The 21131-nt window shown below is 38.7% G+C and overlaps 2 protein-coding genes across 2 annotated transcripts; both read right to left on the bottom strand.

Moving 5' to 3' along the window:
- Positions 1–929: 929 nt before the first annotated feature.
- Positions 930–9853, bottom strand: LOC311008159 (up-regulator of cell proliferation-like; the record flags this gene model as incomplete). Its single annotated transcript, XM_084001593.1, has 2 exons — positions 930–5605; positions 9826–9853. The coding sequence occupies 2 exons, from the start codon at positions 9851–9853 to the stop codon at positions 930–932; spliced, it is 4704 nt and encodes a 1567-aa protein (XP_083857719.1).
- Positions 9854–16319: 6466 nt separating this feature from the next.
- LOC311008158 (up-regulator of cell proliferation-like) lies at positions 16320–20837 on the bottom strand (the record flags this gene model as incomplete). The annotated part of the gene is made up of 1 exon (XM_084001592.1): positions 16320–20837. A coding segment is annotated over one exon (4518 nt), but the record flags the coding sequence as incomplete, so codon positions are not given.
- Positions 20838–21131: the final 294 nt, after the last annotated feature.

Genomic DNA, 21131 nt, shown 5'->3' with positions numbered 1-21131 from the left:
GAAAAATAAAACAGCAATAAAGAAGTAGTAATTACAGTAAATCGTAGTGGACCTATTAGTAATTAGAGATACATTATAAGATATCGTACCAGATATATTCTCCACCAGATATTCTCAGGTCCACATATTTTTCTTACACAATAGTTTGATGAAGACATGGTTATAAAGAATAAAACAAAGATGATGAACATTTGGCATAACCACTAACAGTGCATCTGTTTTATTCAAATGGCCTGTACTAAATCTCCATCATCATCCTCATCATCATCATCATCAGTGTCATCATGCAAATTGGTTCACCAAATACCAAAAAATACAAACATAATGAATACAAAAGCATCATCAAAATAACCAAAGAACCGAAAAATATTACAAAACAACAAGATCTCCTCTTTCATGTGGTTGTTTATGGTCATTTGAATCCTTGAAACACAAATTCTTATTATTCTCTTAAGGAAATGTATTTCCTTTAGTATTATCATTGATGGCCAAGGAAATCAGGCAATATTTAATAAAGTACAGAAAATGTATTTGAAAAACAATTATTTCAAAATTATTTATACGTCATCATTTTTCATTTGTCATGTTCATCAGAACAAAAATGCAGTTGCTACAGTTTGCCTTAAAAGATTGAACCAAAAACAGTCAATAATAAATTAACAAACAACAAAACAAATATATAAATTGTTTTTCAGTGTTGTGAAAGAGTCTGAAAACGTATATTTTTCTTAGGATGAGGTTGATCACAGTGTCATTCCATCTTTTAATCACTTTATTTGCGTAACTTAGTTCACTAATGTACAACAAATAAGTTATTGTTTTGGTTTTTAACCGGTGTTGTCTGGTGTTCTGGGATATGCTCCATGTTCCTGTGTATGTTATGCACTTCCAGCTGTCTTTCCATTTTTCCTTACTTCATCAGGTTGGTCCTAGATATAGTATGTGTTCTTCAAATTTTGTTTTATTGATTTTATGTTGAAAGCATCTTTCAGACCTCTCAGTGCTTCTTCCTTTGTGATACTCCTCCAAGCATTTGGAACAACAGCTGGCTCAGCCTCATATTCATCAGCAAAATCATCATTGTATTGTACCAGGACATATTTCCAGTAGTTTGATGCCTCTATGGTGGGGTCTGGAGGAATGTGCCAGTCAGGATAGTACTTGGCGTAGTCCTTATAAGGATGAGCCTTCCATTCAGTGTCTGTGTTTTCAAAAGTACATTCACTGTGCACATCAGTTGTACATAGTATTTCAACAAGCTCTGCAGTTTCATCATCTCTGTACCCACTGAGACCTTGTGGCCGATGAATTGCTGCATGATGTCTCCTGTGTTCTCTGCCTCCAGCCTCACAGGGAACTTTGCAAAATGGACACTGGTGTCCACAGCCAAACACCCGATTGAAAAGCTCATCCTGTGGTTTGACAGGGAGCTTGTTCAGTGTGTCAGGAATGTCATCAGAGAACTCCCCTTGAAGCTGTTCTTTTAAGTTGTTTATTGAGATATTGAGGCTTTTGATAAATTGATGACATGTACTTTGGATTTGAAACAAGGCTGTTTTTTCATCTTCCACTGAAATTGAGATGTCTTTTCTCAAGTATTTACGCATGTTGTTGAACAGTTTTGTGGTGCTCTCCTTGTTATCAGGAAGTGGAATGCCATCCTCTCTTAATGAGGCCTGTTGTATTGCTCCTGTGATTTTTTGAATGATGACCTGCAGGTTCTTCATGTTGAGTTTCCTCATGGTGTTGCCCTCTGACATCTTCTGCAGAATATGTTCAAATATCCAGTTTCTTGTATATTTTTCATAGTCATCAATGTTCTCCATAAACCTGTCAAAGTTTTCCTTTTCCAGCAAATCTTTCAGAATATTGTACTGGAAAAATGAGCGTGAACTGTACTCTGCAGAATGACAACTTGTCAAAATTTCATCCACAATGTCCACTCCCAAGGATCTATTAATGTATCCCTCCACAGCAGGCTTGATGCAAAACTGGACATAATCATTTGTTTTGCGTTGGCAGTGATCTATCTCTTTGTACAAATCAAGAAAATTTGACAAATACTGAATCTTGTACTTATCCAGCGGTGTCCGAGGGTCATTATCTGCCAAGAATTTTCTGTGCATGTGAAGAAACTCTCTTGAGGCAATGCCACAGATGTGAAGTTTTAGATCAATCTCGAACTGTGAAGTTGTTTTGTGTTTCTTGTAACTTTGTGCAAGGAAAATATCAATTTTTTCCAGAAGATCCTTGGTGAAAGCGTCTTGGTAATCTTCATTAGTCTTTACTTTATCAAATATAAACTGCAAACAAGACTCAATGACACTGTCAGCAAAACTCTGCAAATCTCTATTTTGCAGATGTTTAAACTTCTTCACAAAGGAGGATGTATGATGATGTTTAGTTTTAAATGGACCCCTTCCAATCTCCATCAGGTCTTCAATGTTTTGCAATTTCTCACCAACTTTAAGATTTGAGAAGTTTCTTTTCAAGTGTTTTTTGACACATGCTGCAATATCTTGCTCCTTAAGGCCAGAGATATTTATGGTGGCTTCAGCCCACATCTTTTCAAATTCATGTGTCAGCTTTTCATCTGTCAGTGTCGAATTCTTGCAGTCACCAAGCAGCTTCATGACTCGTTCCTCAATCACACATCTGTATCCTCTCTGAATGTCCTGAGCCTTTTTTGAACTTACTTTCAGTTCAAGGGTGTTGTCCAGTTTTGTGTACACAGATTGTTTAATTTCTTTTTCAAGGCTGGTGATACTATTGAAAAAGTCAGTTTTGTATTTCTCTATCAGTTTGACATGTCTGTCTTTTCTTTTGTAGTAATTGCAGAGTTTCTCCTTCATGGTTGTTTGTTGGCCTGTTATTTTCTCTGCCAACTCAGATTTTTTTGTTTCAACCATTTGATTCCAAATTTTTATCTGAGATTCATTGTCAGCATTTAGGATTTCCAACTCTGCATCTTTCTGCCAGGAGAGAATCTCTTTTCTGAACTCCCATTCCCATTGATTAAATTCTTTGCAAAGGTTGTCATACGCATTTGCTGCAAGAGTGTTTCTGAAACTGAAGATGAAGTCTTCATATTTCACAGCTTTCCAGAGACTTCTCATCCATTCTAGAAACTCTGGGATTTGTGAGTTCATCTCATCTCTTGTGTCACCTTTCAGTGACTCCAAAAGATTTTTCTTGAACTCTGCCACAGCTTCACTGTAACCAGTGCTCACTGGTGCCATGGGTGGGGTTCCATGCCACAGTCCTGGGATGTTCCAGTTGTTCTTCTCTATGTCATAGTCCAGCACATCTGTGAATGCTTTAATAGCAGGCTGTCTTTCCATTTGAGCTGCAAGTTGAGTCATTTCATTGAGATCGTCCAAGAGATGTTTTCTTTCAGACATGGTCTTTGAGTGAGCTGAAACTGCAGCAACATTTTGGTGAACAAAATGACAAACTGGCTTTTTACCAATTTCTTTCATTCTCAGGAATGCATGAGTTGCAATTTGCAAGACATCTTTCATGTCTGTTGAGTTTTCCATTGCAATGTTGACAATGGTGACATCACTTAAGCCAATAACAAAGGTTGCCAGCTGGTTGTCATGCTCATAACTTTCCTCTAGCTGTGCCAAATGAGGAGACTTCAGACCCTCTGTGTCAATGAGAACAATAAAGTCACAATCCAACTCATTTTTCAAATCTTCTCCTACTTTGAGAAACAGCATGAAAGCTCCTCTTGTGCATCTCCCACTGCTGACAGGAAACTGCACACCAAACATGGTGTTGAGGAGTGTTGACTTCCCAGTGCTCTGAACACCCAGCACACTCAGCACCAGCAGTCTGCTCTTCTCTCCAACCTTCTTGTGAAGCTCCATCAGAACATCTGTCACCCATCTCTCTGGGATGTTGGAAGCATCTCCATCCAAGAGCTCTAAAGGATATCCATCCAACAGCATTTCAGCAGCCAAAGCAGGGAGATGAGACATCTCATCACTGATCATGGAGAACTCATAGATCAGTCCCATCTCTCTCATGTAATGCTCTAGTCCTAAAGAGCTATTCAACAATGCTTGATCTAACTCTGCCATGAGTTTTGTATTTTTATTGCAACATGCCTCTTTGAATTTGTTGCGCAATACAGACAGCTTTTCCTGTAAATGTGAATTAAATTTGAGCTTCATCCACTTGAGAAAAAAATATCTTTTTTCTCTGTCAGTTGTAGATAAGTGCTCAATGAAACTCTTCATCCCTTTGGACACGTTATATGTTCTTTGCTCTTCCTGAATTTTTTGTTTTGCTTCCTGTAGCTGACATTTAGTGTCTTCAAGGCATCTGTCAACAGATTTCTTCAATCTACACTCATCTTTTTCTAATTGTGATAGTTTCTTCCAATTCTGTCCTTGTAAAGGAAGTTGTTGTTTCTTGTAGTCTGGTATTGTTTGCCTCCCAATTTCTTTCAAAGTCTCCTCGGCTACTTTCTCATCCTTGTGAGATTTGCTTTCATCCACAGACAGACCAAGTTCAACAGCTTTGTCAAACATAGTTACAATGCTTGTTGTGTTTTTTAGATCTGACAGGGATGTCTTGAGGTCCTCACAAAGTTTTTTTGAAAACTCTGCAATATTCATCCTTGGGTGTCTGACTTTCACACTGCTACGTGGTAATTGTAGTTCCTTTATTATTGTCTGTATGGACATCATTTTTTCTCCTTTCTCTGGATTGAAAACTAAGAAAAGTTTGGATTTTACATCTTGGAGGGACGTCAGAATCTCGTGCTCAGTTTCCTCAACTTTGTCCAGGAATACAAAGGTAGCAGTTGACACTTGGAAAAGAAAGTTGAATTGTGTTAGTGACTCACCAATGTCTCCTCGCAAATTAGCCAAGGCAAATGGTGTTGAAAATATGTCCAGATTTTCTTTACCAGAAGGGAGGTACCAGCAAACCTCCACCAATCCGTTTGCAATTTTTCTTTCATCTGCTCCTCCTTCCATTTCTCTGTGTATGAAGATGCTGTGATTCTGTTGTCCACTGCTTAGAATATGATTCAAGATCTGTGACTTGGGCAGACTACAGTTCTTCAGCCTCACAAAAGAGAAGAATGGTATATTTGTTTGGACAATGTTTTCTTCAACAAACTCTTTTGATTCAGCCAAATCATGTGGACACCATTCTTTGACAATGTCTCTCAGAGCCCACAGCATCAGAGTACATTGACTCTTATGACCATGGGGCAACAGAAGTGGGACAGGAAACTGGCATATTGACATCTTGAGGGCCATTTCCTGTTGCAAGAAGTTGTCCGCACATAGGAAGAGTGCCACTATGAGGTCCAGAGGGTTAATCTTATCATCTTCTTGACTCACACCCGTTTTGTGAAACTGTACATCAAGTAGATCAATTTCTTCCTCACACCTTCCTAATTGTGTCAGTGTCCTGCATTCAGCATTGATTTTAAATAGTTTTCTGAGAAACCCCCATGGTATTTTCTCCACTGAATCAGCAGCTTCTTCATATATGTTGCCTTTGTTGATCTCCAAGAGAGTCTGAAGGGTAACTTTGTTTGGATAAAATTTCTCCAGCCCAAGTTTGGATAGAAAGTGGAATAGGTCTGTCAACAAAAAAAACACTTGTTAAGATTATTAACAGGTGGCCCATTTGTAATTGCATGTGTATCTTGTGTGACAAAGATAAAAGTGTGAACGAAGCTACCTTTAAACTAAGAGTCTTTGCGAGGAATTTTTAGGCTAAGCCTGAGGCTTGTAAATCTGAGAGGACTCTGAGAACCCCCCCTTGGTGGATGAACCATCAGCTTGTCATAACTCCTTCATGCATTGTCTGATTTGCTTGAAACTTAACATGTGCGATGAGGGACCGCCCCTGATAACACCTGCCCATGTCTGGTTGTGCTCGTAGCGCCACCTGGTGGATGAATGAAACATTGCGTTTATTTGCGCCACAGCCCCCGGCGTGCCTCAGGCCCCCCCACGATTGAATGGGGACAAGCGAGGGCCCGATCATCGCCGCTTCCGGCTTTAATTTTGTATTAAATTTATCTTGCTTTTATATAGCATTATCATTTGTGAGATTAAAATGATCTGTTTTACTTAAATTATCAATGGCACAATTTACCCCGCACCGGGGGCAAGTTGTGCCACAAAACCACTTTTTTTTCTAAATCTATATTTCTGAAACTGTTTATTTAAGATTCAAAGTGATTCTTCCCAGGGATGCACAACATCCTAAAAACTGTACATATTTTAGTTGGGGGCATTACTACATCCACTTGCTTTACAGTCAAATTAAGTAGCCTAAAAATTGGCACTACTTACCCCACTCTTAGGAAGGGATAGCCTGCCTCCTACCCAGCAGTCAGAAGCTGATTTCATTTTAGCTCTAAACTCTGTAAATATATCACTTTATCAACATTTCAAACATTTTTAGGCGAGAAGGTAGCCATTTAGCAGTGTGTCGTTAATTTGTCTAAATACCAGCTGTTCACAATTTTGTTCGGATGAATTTGGCGCTACTCAAGCTAGCCGTTGTGACCAACGCACTTCCGGTTACTTCCGGTTACTTTCACAAAACACCCGTTACTCTGTACATAAGTGCTTTTACTTTAAAATAGGCAGCTAACCTACCCTTGATGTAGCCAGCTTGAACCAAAATAAACCGTTGCTGAAGAGAAGAGTGTCTCTGATGACTTAAGGTGGAGGCAGGCTACCATTACCGATACACTTTCACTACCTTGCACGCACAGTCGAAAGGAGGTGTCTATCTGCTGGTCATGGACTCGGGAGTGAGGCAAGACACGTAAAAAAAAAAAATGTTGGCGTATCCCTTTAACTGTTACAGACATTAGTATACAGCACCCTGGATAGCCTGCTGACAAGTTATGGTGTATACATGGTGGAGGTTCACAAAAGAAGGTGAAAACCTACAATTTCCATCCAGAATAGCAAGAGGAATTCTATTTGTTTTTTAAAGTATATTTTTTGGGCTTCTCTGCCTCCACAATTGAGAGAGACAGGAAATGGGGAGGCAAAGAGAGAGAAATGACAATGGCAAATGGCTACCCAATGCAGAATTGGAACCGGGGCCAACTGCAGCGAGGACTGTTCCTTCTGCATATGGGGCGCCTGCTCAACCCACTGCGCCACCCGACACCTCAAAATAAATTTCTTTTAACCATGGTGAAAGTTTGTATCTAGTATGTTGTGAAAACAAACACAGGAATTGTCTAGACCAGTAAATTTGGAGCAGCACCACAAAATCAACCACCAGATATTCAGAGACAGCAATCAATCAAAGAATGCAATCCACGCTAAATTCACATGCTGAGAGATGAAGGCTCAGCTACTGGCTCTCGCAAAACCTGCTTCTCAAAATAAGGTTGCATCTTTAGTGTCAATTTGTGTAAGTGACCTTTTGGCTAAACACAGGAAGCCTTCACAGATGGCGATTTATCCAAGGTAGCAATGGCCATTACCGCAGTCACTGCTTCAAAAACAAAGACAACATAAATACCGCTCTCTGTTGTGTAGGGGAGAGCAGGGTCGAAAGTAACGCAGGACGAAAGTAACAAAACAATTTTCTCCGAGCCCATACAAGTCTGACATGTCTAACTTGGTCAGCATGTATATCATGCATGACCTAACAAAACTGCAAAAAATCTTATACGTCTGACTTTGACCGAGTTACATTCAAGAACTTGTTTTCAGTGACAGAAAGTAAATTCGTTTGAGCGGTAATTTTTTTGGGTTGATCAGCTGTTTTTACCGTTTCAGGTGTTATAATTATGATGGTTAGACACATTAATTAGTCCTCTAACGCATCCTAAAGTTTGACTTGTTAGAGTTTTTCAGTATAGAAGCAACTCAGTTTTGAGTGTCGGGAGCCTCTGTTCATTAACGCATGATCTGATATCACCAAGTAATTAACAGCCCAGGAGCGCTGTTATAACCAACCAGTTAGGGTTAGGGTTAGGGTTAGGGTTAGTCCTGGGCTGTTGATTACTTGGTGATATCAGATTGTGCCTCATTAACAATGAGCAATTCTGTGCAAAAAAAAATAAAAAAAATTCTGTTACCGTGCCGGTACCACAGTTACGCTGTGTGTGTTACGGGAGAGATTAAAACACACAACGTAAACAATGTGACCCTATACGTGGAGAACGTGCAGGAGGAGGGTATGACCAGTGGATCACTGAGGTCCAGTCACGGTGGACCAGGACAACAGGCTGTTACATTTTATTTAACACCAATTCACACTGTAATTTAGAGAAAATAGCAGGAATTTAGAGAAAATCCGCATGCTAATAAGCGATTTACAAACTTTAAAAAAAAATTCCATATGAGCATCATTGATCGTTCGTTCTAAAAATGAAATGTAGGCTAATTGAATTAAATATATTTTTAAATAAGATAAAGGTCACAATATGTTTGTAATCACATATTAACAAGAGCATTGTCAGACATTTTAAATAAAAACAAGAAAAATTGGAACAAGTCCAGTTTATATTGTTGTGTTACTTTTGACCGTAACAAAGCGCAGCTGCTCTTCAAAGTCAAATTACACCGACGTCGTTTCACATTTTTACAAAATAACACCTGGTATTGATAGAAAACACAAATGAAACTATGATCACAACGAAAAATGTCTCTCTCTGTAATACTATCTTTTTAAATGACATTTATTTGAAAAATGTTACTTTCGACCCTGCTCTCCCCTACCACTTGGCCCTGCAAGAGTTACTGGGAGGGTCAGGTTACTGACAAGGGATGTAGGACGACAAGTGTTAAAGGACTTGAATACGGAAAAGTGTTGCAGCCTGACAAAAAGTATTTTCTGTTGACAAGGAACAAAAAGACCACAAGGAACTGTCAGATAATGTGTGGCCACTGGACCTGTGGGTTCTGACAGACCTTGGCAAAACTGAACTCACTCAGCAACAAGCTCCAGGGAAAAGACTGACACCTTCCCCAAATGAAAAGTGTGGTAAATACTTTCAAGGCCAAGCTTGCTGTTTGTAACACACCCAAAGACACACTTTGCCAACCTACCAACAGGTGGCAGCCAAATTCCATTAAGTAATAGGTTTTGCCGAGTGGAGTGGACATGGAGATGTTTGATTTGCAAAATGACATAGAGCTGAAAGCCAGATCAAGGGACAGCAGTGACCTTTGTGGACTTGTGCTTGTGCACATGTGCACTGTATGGAACAAGTTACCTCTGTGAAATGGAATTGTTTCCAGCCACTTGACTGACAGACACCTCACAGACTGCCTCAGACTGGCTATCTGTAGCCATGAGCTAAATTACAAAGCACCCACAAACAATATCAAGTCACAGCCTACCTACCCACTGCACCTGCACTGCACTGTTAATTGCACTGACTGAGAATTATTTTGGCACACATTACAGTTCTACTTTCGAAAACAGTTAGTGGTAAATGTTGTAACTTGCATGAAGCTTCATTGGATAAAAATAACAGTCAACACTGGTAGCTCATTTGATTTGCTCACTACCAAGTGTGTTAATATTTGCAACAGTGTTTTTTTTTTTCAAGTTGAAAGTTTTCATCAAGTTGAAATCTAGACCAGAATGTTTGTTACAGTTCGCCTATATTAGTGTAAAAATGCCATTTTTACAAAAGTGAGAGCTCACCCGTGACCCTAGTGCAGGATAAGCAGTATTCAATAGATCTTGCCTCTCACCTTGGGCTTTAACAGGTTGGTGACCACTGCCTAGATAATTGCACTAATAATGAATTAGATTAAATTGCAAATATTTTTATGAAATTGTATATTAGAATTCCAAATGGAAGTGTACCTGCATCCTCCTGTCCTTCGGTGTTCATTGTAGACACATCAGATTTTGTCTTAACTCCATGTGCATCAAAACCTAGAGAGAAAAAAAATCATATTAAAATCATATTAGTACAATGTTTGCAAACATTGTATTTTAGGGAATCATAGCAAACCAGATCACACAAACAACAAATCATCCCTGCAGTCATTGATGGGAAACACGCAACTCTGGATAAGCTTTGCAATGGTGCGATGGATATACACTTAAGTGTAAGACATTAAAATGGTTCCAATGTATAAAAATCAAAAACCTACCTGACATGAGGCTGTAGTAGACTCTGATGCTGTCTGTGTCTGTGTCATGTGTATACTACACAAAAAGGAAACAAAAAGTATTTGATGGACCAGTACAACAGGTTTCTATGACTTGTGATTTCCCGTCAGAGTTGTACGTCAACCTGTTATTACTTAACCAGTTTGGCTCTATCCTGACAACATCTGGAATTCTTGAAGCTATTTCCATTATATAGTTTTGAATGTTGACATTGAAATGCCATTATTGTACTTTTTGCCACTCATTCTTTAAAGGTAGGGTTGGTGATCCTGGAAAAACGGTTCTAGCAGGCCACATTTTGAAAATACACTGACAAATGTCCCAGCTCCTTTTCTCAGACTTCTCCATGCCTCCAGAGCACAAGGAACACTTGAAAGAAAACACCTTACATTAATATAAACCTCAAAGAGAGACGGCAGTTTGATTGACACTTCATCATCATCATCTGGAACATTGCGTTCCAGATGATTGGATGGTGTTTTTCCAGGCTTGTTTGTTCCACAGGTGACTGACTTTTTAATTTTTTGTGAAAAAGCATTAACTTACTTGATTACATTTGGGGAATGGAGAGGATTTAAAGCAATTCATTAAAAAATGCCACAGAATAAGATCCCCAACCCTACCTTTAATTGTTAGAAAAACAAAACAACCCTGAAAATGTGAAATATACAGTGTAAGTGCTACAAGACTGTGGTTTTGTTATTTAGCAAAACATTAAACATTAAATTAATCACTGAGACTCTGACTCACTTCAGAAATTATGATGGGGATTCATCAACAATAATTAGGGTAGGTAGATTTCATACTGCAGATATACAGATGGCGTTCCTGCTCGGCCAAAACATGAAAACTAGCCTTGTTGGCTAACTCTGGCCCACTTACAGTTTTCTTTTAACTCTGTTGATTAGTGGTGCACTGTCCCTATGAAATAAACTAATAAATGAATGAAATGAAAAGCCAGCAAGTAGTAAAGTAGGTGGATTAATGAATGATTCAGAATAATACATTAAATAATTCCTTTACAACTTCTTCATGTTTATGTTTGAATTTGTCTGCATGGGCATCTATTGCCACAAGGAGAGAGTCACTGCCAACAAGATGAGCAAAACCAACATCAGGTTCTGCCTAATGGAATGTTGCCTATAGCAGGTGGAAACATTCATAAGGTTTACTGTAACCCTGACCTTTTGCCTTATAGACTGTTCCCAGAAATCACATTACTTCATTTCTTCCGTAAAGCTGACAGGAATCACTCTTTGAACAGAGAGGGTGGGAGGGAGGGAATGCGAATGCAGGAGCGAGAGACTGAGGGGGAGGGTTAGGTCCGCTTAAATAGGAGGCTATAGAGGGCTGTGATTGGTGTGTTCTCCTGCTCCTGAAACTGCGCTTAACAAGCTCCGATTGTGGAGAACAGGTTTGTCTTGAAATTGTGTTTTTAATAATCTTTCTTACAAAAGTGCCACTAAATTAAAACACTATACATAAACTGATCAGCTGTATTATTAGAATCTGTACTTTTTTGAGTTAGTATTATAATGTGTTTGGAGGCTTTGCACATTTGTCCTGCTTCTGTAATTTCTCATGCCTTTTTTTTCCCCGGGTGGATTGTTAACAAGTAAATTCCTCTCGCAACACAAATACAAATGCTTTCCTTATTCAGTGTTACACAAAGAAAATAAATATCCATGAAAATAAACAGCAGTAAAATCAAATATATAAAAAACATAAACTAATGGCATAAATTATTATACATTTTGGCAAATCAATTCAGAATTGCCATAAATGAACATAATTTATGACATCACTAATAAATCTCAGTGAATCTTTTTCGTTCATACTAACTCATGGAAGTCTATTCGGTCTGTCTTATGCCTTTGAAGATCTTAAGTAGTTTTTCATTTTGAGTTTGAAAAGCTCTGCTTTGAGAGATACTGAAAGATTTGCGTATAACTCACAGATCTTATTCAGGATGGGTAAATAGTTAGCTCAAGTGTGGTCATTTTGCTTGGGGAAGATCTGGAAAGTTCTACAACTCTTCTGCCAGTGCACACCCATCAACAGCAATAGTTTGTCTCCAAGTTACCGTAGTGTTGTGCTGCGTATTTTCATCAAACTGGCTAAAAAAGTTGACAAGCACTCAGAAGTTGTTTCTAACCTCTCAGAAAGCCCAAACATCTTGCAAAGAGTGGATGCTCCAATCTACTACTGCATTAAAAAGGACACTTCCAGTCTCCTCAGTACAACTGCATGTGGCTTATTAGCTGCTTCAGTGCATGATTGAAGCCAGTTGTGACATACTTGATGCTTCAGCAGCGTTTGTATGTGCACCAGAAGGCACATAAAAGTACATGTTATTTTTTATTTTTTTTGCCATCAACCTACCATGCTCAATTTAGTTTTTGCCCTTTGTTGTCATACCATCGTCCTCTAAACTACTGGAAAGGAATGTTCAGTCCTCGTCACTTGTTTGGTCGAACATGCAAAACATGTTCCTTAAATTTATTGAAGGAACACTGAATACCATTTAGACGGCAGAGAATGGGATTCACTTTAAGGTTAAAATAAGTCATAATTCAAGGCTTTAAAGCAGAAGTGAGTGATCCGGTCGTTTTCGCTAATGCTGCGTTCCAGGCAGGCTTTTGAAATCGTAAATTACAGCTTCAAGTCACAACTTACGACTTTGTAGCGTTCCAGGCAACCCACTCGTGTTTTTCCGACCTGTTTTACCGGTGAAAGTCACTATAACGGCCACTCGTAACTTCCGACCGGTGAACTCGTACCAGATCGAACTGGTACCACTTCACGGTCGGAAAAATACGAGTTCATGGTTAATTTATTGACATTCTAAAACATGCTTTCACACGAAGAGAACAAAATTCGTTCCATTACTACCGTAGTGACAGCCCCTAGAGCAGTGGTTCTCAAACTTTTTACACCGAGTACCACCCCAGAAAATACTTGCCTCTCCAAGTACCACCAAGTCGGGGGGGGGGGGGGGGGGGGGGGGGGGGGGGCAGTGGTGTGTATCCTAACATTAGAAAGCTGTCTTAAAGATCATATTCATATATTCATATGTAAGAAATGACTCATATTTCACCCAAAAACCTGCTCTTTCATCTTATACAAGTTACTTAATTTAAACTTAATCGGTATCAATACTAGTCAAAATTTAGGCTTAAAAAATATATAGGCTATTAGTTTCTGACCTAAAAAAAAATCTTTTTGAGCTGTAAAACCTACACACTGACACAGCCATGTAAATTCACATGCAATGTCAGGGAGGGAGTGGGTATTGAGCACATTTACACACTTATTGGTGAAAGTGATGCTGTTACAACCATCCCCAGTCTTCCCTAATAATAATAATAATTAGCCTACTAATTACTAATTATAATGGCGGTATACAATGATACGTCGTTTCATTTTTCAGCTCATACACGTTTGTTTTCAGTCGGGTCCACAGCACTGACAGAGCGTCATGTTTCCATGACGACTGGCCGGAAAAGATTAGCAGTAGCCTACGTCATGTTTATATGACCCCCGATCGTAAAAATAAAACTCTGAGAAGTAACACTAAACTTTAACATCAAAGACACACGTACGCAGTGCACAAGTACGCAGGTTATTTGAAGCGCTGCTCAACGAGCCGCTCCAGTTGGACTGTAGCCGAGCTAACGGAGCTACGGAGCTAACGGAGCTAACAGGTAAACAGATACACGTGTGGTCGGAGCGGTGCCTGGACTTGTTTGCTGATAATGATGTCGGCATTTTCGGCAGGTTTTTGCTTGTATTTATACAGTCTCTATTCTATGGTATCATCACAACATCCTGCAAATGCATTTTTGGTCATTTTCGGCCGAAAATATGCGGTTGCCTGATTTTTTGATGCATCTGAAATTTATTTCATTTTATTTATGTTTAATTCGGTGAGTCTCTTGCGTACCACCTAGAGGGAGCCCACGTACCACCAGTGGTAAGCGTACCACAGTTTGAGAATCACTGCCCTAGAGAATAAGACCACAGTGATCACCCTGCATAGAGAGCATTCTGCTGCTTTGTTAGTAACTTTTCCTTTGTCTACATAGACTTTTATTTTAGACTTTTAAATTCTAGTTTTTCAACTTTCTTTATGTTTTCTGTCTGAAGAAATTAATAAGACATCAACATTTTCTCCGTTTAATTGATAGTCTGTATTGAAACATGATAAAGAGGTCAGTTACATTTATTATTCACTGACATTTGTCAAATACATATTACAACATTAAATGTACATAATATACTAATTAAAAATAAAATGAAAATAGTCTGACATGGCATATGTACTTCCACATCATCAATAGCATCAGCATCACTATTTTTGCTACTTGTCATTATGTACAGAGCTGTGTGGCAAAAAAAAAAAAAAAAAAAAGAATGACAGAAAAACTTTCATATTCACCAGAAACGCCTGAAAAAAAAAAGAATAAGTCTAGGTCAGAGACAACAAACTTTCCTAGCTCTTTACCTTCTTTGTGATTCAACATAATATCATCTGTCCAAGGGCATAAAAATCACAACAACAGGTGAAAAGATGCCAGAGTATCTGCAATTAAGAAAAAGCACAAAAAACTTGCATCCAATTGCATATATGTTCCACCTGATGCTACTTAATTTACTTTTCAAGCACACAGTCAAGCACACTTTTTGCAAAGTGCTACTCTAAAATGTAAATACTAACACATTTTTACAAACCATTTCATCACAAGTCTTTTCATGCAAGTAAGATAATTGTCTAAAAATACCATACTACATTCAGTCGTAGTAGAAGTTTGATTCACATAATGAAAGAATAAAACAAGAAAAACTATGGTGTGTAAATATCTGAGTATATTTTGCTGGGGTTTTAACCACATTGGGTTCAACATCATCTGTGTGAAAAACAAAGCAGTTCAGCGCTAACAGTCCATTGTATCACTTTACTTCACGTCACTGACTGATATCAAGTACTATATCATTTTATACGTTGCCTGAAAATAAGACAGAAAGATAAGTGTTTAACTAAAATCATGTTGATATATCCAAAGCAAAACATACTTTCAGAAAGTCTTCATTATCATCATACCATTGTACACACTGATACTTTTGCAAAAAACAAACAAACAATAAAAAACCCGACAGTGCTGAATTATAAAGAACAAAAACAGAAATTGCCCAAAAGAGAAACAAAAGTAGAACTAGATATTTTTTACACAGTGTTTTGTCATCAATTTCTATTTCATTGTCAACATCAACATGTGCACAGGAGTCATTATACATGAGGGCCCACATAATATTTAATAAGGAAAGCAAAAAGAAAACAAATCCTGTATTCTTTCACTCTTAATTACCTCATGCACTGGTTAAAAATGTTTCACTTTTGGGGCGCAGTTTAGCTCAGTGGGTAGAGCAGGTGCCCTATGCAGAGGCTTTAGTCCTCACTGCAGCCAGTCCCAGATTGAATCCCGACCCCGGTGGCCCTTTGCTGCATGTCATTCCTACTCTCTCTTCCTCCCCATTTCCTGTGTCTCTCTCTAGTCTAGACTATAATATTGATTAAAGGCAAAAGCCCAAAAATATACTTTAAAAAGAAAAAAGAAAAAAAAGTTAAACTTTTTCATTGGGCCAAGGACTGGTTTTCTGAGTGTATGCCAATTTATTTAAGTTTTTATTAAATTTTTAGATTTGTCAAATATTATATAAAAGACAACAAATTTCAGTATAAACAATTCAACCATGCCAAATAAAAATACACAGAATAAAATCAATGATCAATGATTCTAGCTGCGGTGATAGAGCCTGTCAGTGCTAAACTGAATTCTGCTTTTGATATTCCCAGTGGTGAGACTGAGTGGGGGATTCAGAGATTTTCCACGAATAGTTTTATAATGTATGTCTTTACCTTGGATGTCCCTGATAAACCACCCTGTGCTTATTAATGTTTTTCTACACATCTTCCTCAATGTTACAATTTAGATCTCCTTGCCAATTAGTCATACATTTTAATATTTCCCACACTGGGCATCCACAACCATATTGTAAAGCACTGAGTCTGAGTGAGCAGAACTAGGGTTTAATGCTTTTGGCTCTTATGTGACGGATTCTTCTTGTTAAGTTTCTGTGTTTGTTTTCGTTTTTTTTTTGTTTTCTCCCAAGTTTCTTTTTGTTTAAACAAAAGAGACATAATGCTTCTGCTTTGTTTGCTTTAGTTTTAAGGCATCTTTCAGACCTCTCAGTGCTTGCTCCTTTGTGATTTTCCTCCAGGCTTGTGGAACATCAGCTGGCTTGGCTTTGTATTTTTCGGCAAGTAGACCATTGTATTGTACCAGGACATACTTCCAGTAGTCAGATGCCTCTACGGTGCAGTCCGGAGGAATGTGCCAATCTGAATAGTACTTGGCGTAGTCTTTGTAAGGATGCCATTTCCCTTTAGTGTCTGTGTTTCTAAATTTAAATTCACCGTGAACATCTGTTGTACACAATGTTTGGACCAACTTCCCATTCTTTGCAATCTGAACTCTGCCAATACCTTGTGGGTGATGCACAGTTGCATAATGTATCTGGTGTTCTTCTCCTCCGGCCTCACAAGGAACTTTACAAAATGGACACTGGTGTCCACAGCCAAACACCTGGTTGAAAAGCTCATCCTGTGGTTTGACAGGGAGCTTGTTCAGAGTCTCAAGGATGTCATCAGAATTTGAGAACTCCTCTTGAAGCTGTTCTTTTAAGTCCTCAACTGAAATCTGGAGGCTTTTGATAAATGGATGGCATGTGCTTTTGATTTGAGACGTGTTTATTTCATCCTCCACTGAAATTGAGATGTCTTTACTCAAAAGCTTGTGCATGTTCCTGATAAGCTTTGTGATACTTTCTTTGTTATCTGGCAGTGGACCATTACCTTCTCCTTCTGCGGCACATTTTATTGCATCTGCAATTTTTTTAACTATGTTGTTCAGATTCTTGGTCTTCAGTTTTCCCAAAGTGTTGTCCTCTGACATCTTTTGCAGTATGAATTGATATATCCATCTCTTTACAAAGATTTCATATTTAGCAATGTACATGAGGAACCATTTAAAGTTGTCCTTTTCCAGAAACTCTCTCAGGATGCTGTACTTGAAAAATGAGTGAGAACTGTACTCTGTGGTATGATAACATGTCAACATTTCATCTGCGATGTCTGGTCCCAAAGATCTATTGATGTATTCTTCCACAGCAGGTTTGATACACAACTGGACATAATCATTGGCTATTGGTTGGCAGGCTCTCTGTTTGTACAGATCAAGGAAGTATGACAGGTACTGAATCCTTATTTTCTCCAACTGATGCTTTGGATGAATGTTTTCTTGCATAAATTGTCTTGATGGAAGGCAACATATGTGAAGTTTGAGATCTATTTCAAACTTGCTTTGCCAGCGCTTGCAGGTTTCTTGAAGGGACGTTTGTATTTTGTCTAGTGTTTCTGTTGTAAATCCATCATTGTAATCAGTGTTTGTCTGTGCTTTATCAAGTACAAACTGAGAGCAAGACTGAATAACACTCTCTAACCTCTGCACTTCTGTTCTGTCATTTTTGCTGTTAAACTGATGTTCAGTTCTCACCTCAAAAGAAACCTCAATGTTTTGTTGACTTCCAGTGTCATGCATAATGTTGTTGATAACTTGAGGCCACATCTTTTCAAACTCCTCTGTCAGCTGTTCGTCAGACAGTGTGTGTTGTTTCCATTTTTCCTGTAGATTTGTCTCCCATTGTCTCTGAATTTCAGTTGCTTGTCTTCTTAACTCAGTTGTTAAATCCAGTCCATTCTTCAAAGAATGTTTGATTTCATCAGCCAAATTATTGATATTTTGACAGACATCTTTGATGTATGTCTCAATCAAATTGGTTTGCCCGTCTTTCTTTCTGTAGAAGTTGTTCAGTATTTTTTCCTTAATTTTTCTCTCTTTTGTTTCAATTATCTCTGCAGCGTCTGATTTTTTCGATTCAGTCAATTTGTTCAAAGTGAGGACATCAGACTCATTGTGCACTTCCAACATCTCAAGCTCTTTGAATGCTCCTTTCTGCCAGGAGACAATCTCTTTAATGAAGTCCCATTGCCACTGAGTGAACTCTTTACAAAGTTTGTTAATGGCATGCGACACAAGAGTGTTTCTGAAACTAAAGATGAAGTCCTCATACTTCACAGCTTTCCAGAGACTTCTCATCCATTCTAGAAACTCTGGGATCTGTGAGACTTTATCTCTTCTATCACTTTTCAATGACTCCAAAAGATTTTTCTTGAACTCTGCCACAGCTTCACTGTAACCAGTGCTCACTGGTGCCATGGGTGGGGTTCCATGCCACAGTCCTGGGATGTTCCAGTTGTTCTTCTCAATGTCGTAGTACAGCACATCTGTGAATGCTTTAATAGCAGGCTGTCTTTCCATTTGAGCTACAATTTGAGTCATTTCATTGAGATCGTCCAAGAGATGTTTTCTTTCAGTCCTGATCTTTGTATGAGCTGAAACTCCAGCAACATTTTGGTGAACAAAATGACAAACTGACTTCTTATTGGTTTTCCTCATTCTCAGTAATGAGTAAATAGCAATTTGCAAGACATCTTTCATGTCTGTTGAATTTTCCATTGCAATGTTGACAATGGTGACATCACTTAAGCCAATGACAAAGGTTGCCAGCTGGTTGTCATATTCATAACTTTCTTCTAGCTGTACCATATCAGGGGACTTCAGACCCTCTGTGTCAATGAGAACAATAAAGTCACAATCCAACTCATTTTTCAAATCTTCTCCTACTTTGAGAAACAGCATGAAAGCTCCTCTTGTGCATCTCCCACTGCTGACAGGAAACTGCACACCAAACATGGTGTTGAGGAGTGTTGACTTCCCAGTGCTCTGAACACCCAGCACACTCAGCACCAGCAGTCTGCTCTTCTCTCCAACCTTCTTGTGAAGCTCCATCAGAACATCTGTCACCCATCTCTCTGGGATGTTGGAAGCATCTCCATCCAAGAGCTCTAAAGGATATCCATCCAACAACATTTCAGCAGCCAAAGCAGGGAGATGAGACATCTCATCACTGATCATGGAGAACTCATAGATCAGTCCCATCTCTCTCATGTAATGCTCTAGTCCTAAAGAGCTATTCAACAATGCTTGATCTAACGCTGCCATTAGTTTTACATCTTTCTTCATCCATGACTCTTTGAGTTTCATACGCAGGTCAGATATTTTTGCTCTGGAATGATCATTAAGCTTGAGCTTCATCCACTTGAGAAAAATATCTCTCTCTTTTTTTTTGTCATCACTTTTGGACAAATGTTCAATAAATCTCTTCATAGCTGCTGATTGCTTATGATCACCTTGCTCATTCTTGACTTCTTGTTCTTCCTGTTTTTGAGACTTGTTTTCATCCACTCCTAGGCCACCATCTTTTTGTAACTCGTATTCTCCCTTTTCTAATGTTTGCATTTTTTGTCCTTGCAAAGGAAGCTGTTGTTTCTTGTAGTCTTCTATATTCTGTTGACCAATTGCTTTCACAAACTCTTGAACTTCCCTCTTTTGGTCTTTGACTTTGCACTCATCCACAGACAGACCAAGTTCAATAGCTTTGTCAACCATGTTTTCAGTGCTCATGGTTTGGGAATCTATCAGGAATGTCTTGATGGCTGCCCAAAGTGTCTTAGAAAATTGTGCAACATTAACCCGTGAATCTTTTGTTCTTACATTCTTTTTTAAATCTAATTCATCCACCAATGTCTTCACAGACATGATGTCCTCTTTACTAGTCCCTTTGTTTACAATGAAACAGAGTTTTGATTTCACATCTTGCAGAGATGTCAGAATCTGTCTCTCATTTTCTTCGACTTTGTCCAGGAACACAAATGTAGCAGTTGACACTTGAAAAAGAAAGTTGAATTGTGTGAGTGACTCACAAATGTGTCCTCTCAAATTCACAATGGTAACTGGTTTTGGAAATATGTCCAGATTTTCAGTACCACAGGGGAGGTACCAGCACATCTCCACCAATCCATTTGCAATTTTTCTTTTTACTGCTCCTCCTTCTATTTCTCTGTGTATGAAGATATTGTTATTCTGTTGGCCACGACTGAGGACATGATTTAAAATCTGGGACTTGGATAAACTACAATTTTTGAGCCTCACAAAGGAGAAGAATGGTATATTTGCTTGGACAATGTTTTCTTCAACAAACCCTCTTGATTCAGCCAAATCATGTGGACGCCACTCTTTGACAATGTCTCTCAGAGCCCACAGCATCAGGGTACTCTGTCCCTTATTATCATGGGGCAACAGGAGTGGGACAGGAAACTGGCACAATGACAACTTGAGCGCCATTTCCTGCTGCAATAAGCTGTCAGCACAAAGGAAGAGTGCTACTATGAGGTCTAGATGGTTAATCATATTATCTTCTGCATCATCATCTGGGGCGTAAAAGTCGAGGTCAAACACATTAGCATTTTCCTCAACAGTGTTCGATACATGTGTACAACTCCTGCATTTGGCGTTAACTTTCAACAGTTTTCGCAGAAAACACCATGATATGTCCTGTACTGATCGAGCAGGTTCCTCAGATATGCAGCTTTGGTTAATCTCTAACAGAGACTGATGAGTCAGCTTGTTGGGATAAAATTGCTCCAGTCCAAGTTCAGAGAGAATGTTCAATAGAGCTGTCAAAGAGAGGATATTTTTTTAGAATAGACAACACACATAGCTACACAGTGTGGTGGTGTATCAGACAGTGTTTCTTTTTCTTTCAGTTTTCTGGCTGGGTGAGTAAGTATGTATCTAAGAGGGAGAAATAAAGAGTCTTACTAAACCCCATATGTGAAGCAAGCTGCAATACATTGAGTATATTCCATGCAGAAAAGAAAAGCAGACATAGAGAAGGAGTGCAGGGCTAGGTAATAAGTGAGGAAAGGAAGAGACCCATTGACACTGCCACAACAGCACCAGTGCAGAATTTTT

This window comes from Trachurus trachurus, assembly GCF_905171665.1.
Source record: "Trachurus trachurus genome assembly, chromosome: 3".
NCBI classification, from domain to species: Eukaryota; Metazoa; Chordata; class Actinopteri; order Carangiformes; family Carangidae; genus Trachurus; species Trachurus trachurus.
The sequence above is the reverse complement of the archived record's forward strand: the minus strand, read 5'-3'. Positions and strand labels throughout refer to the sequence as shown.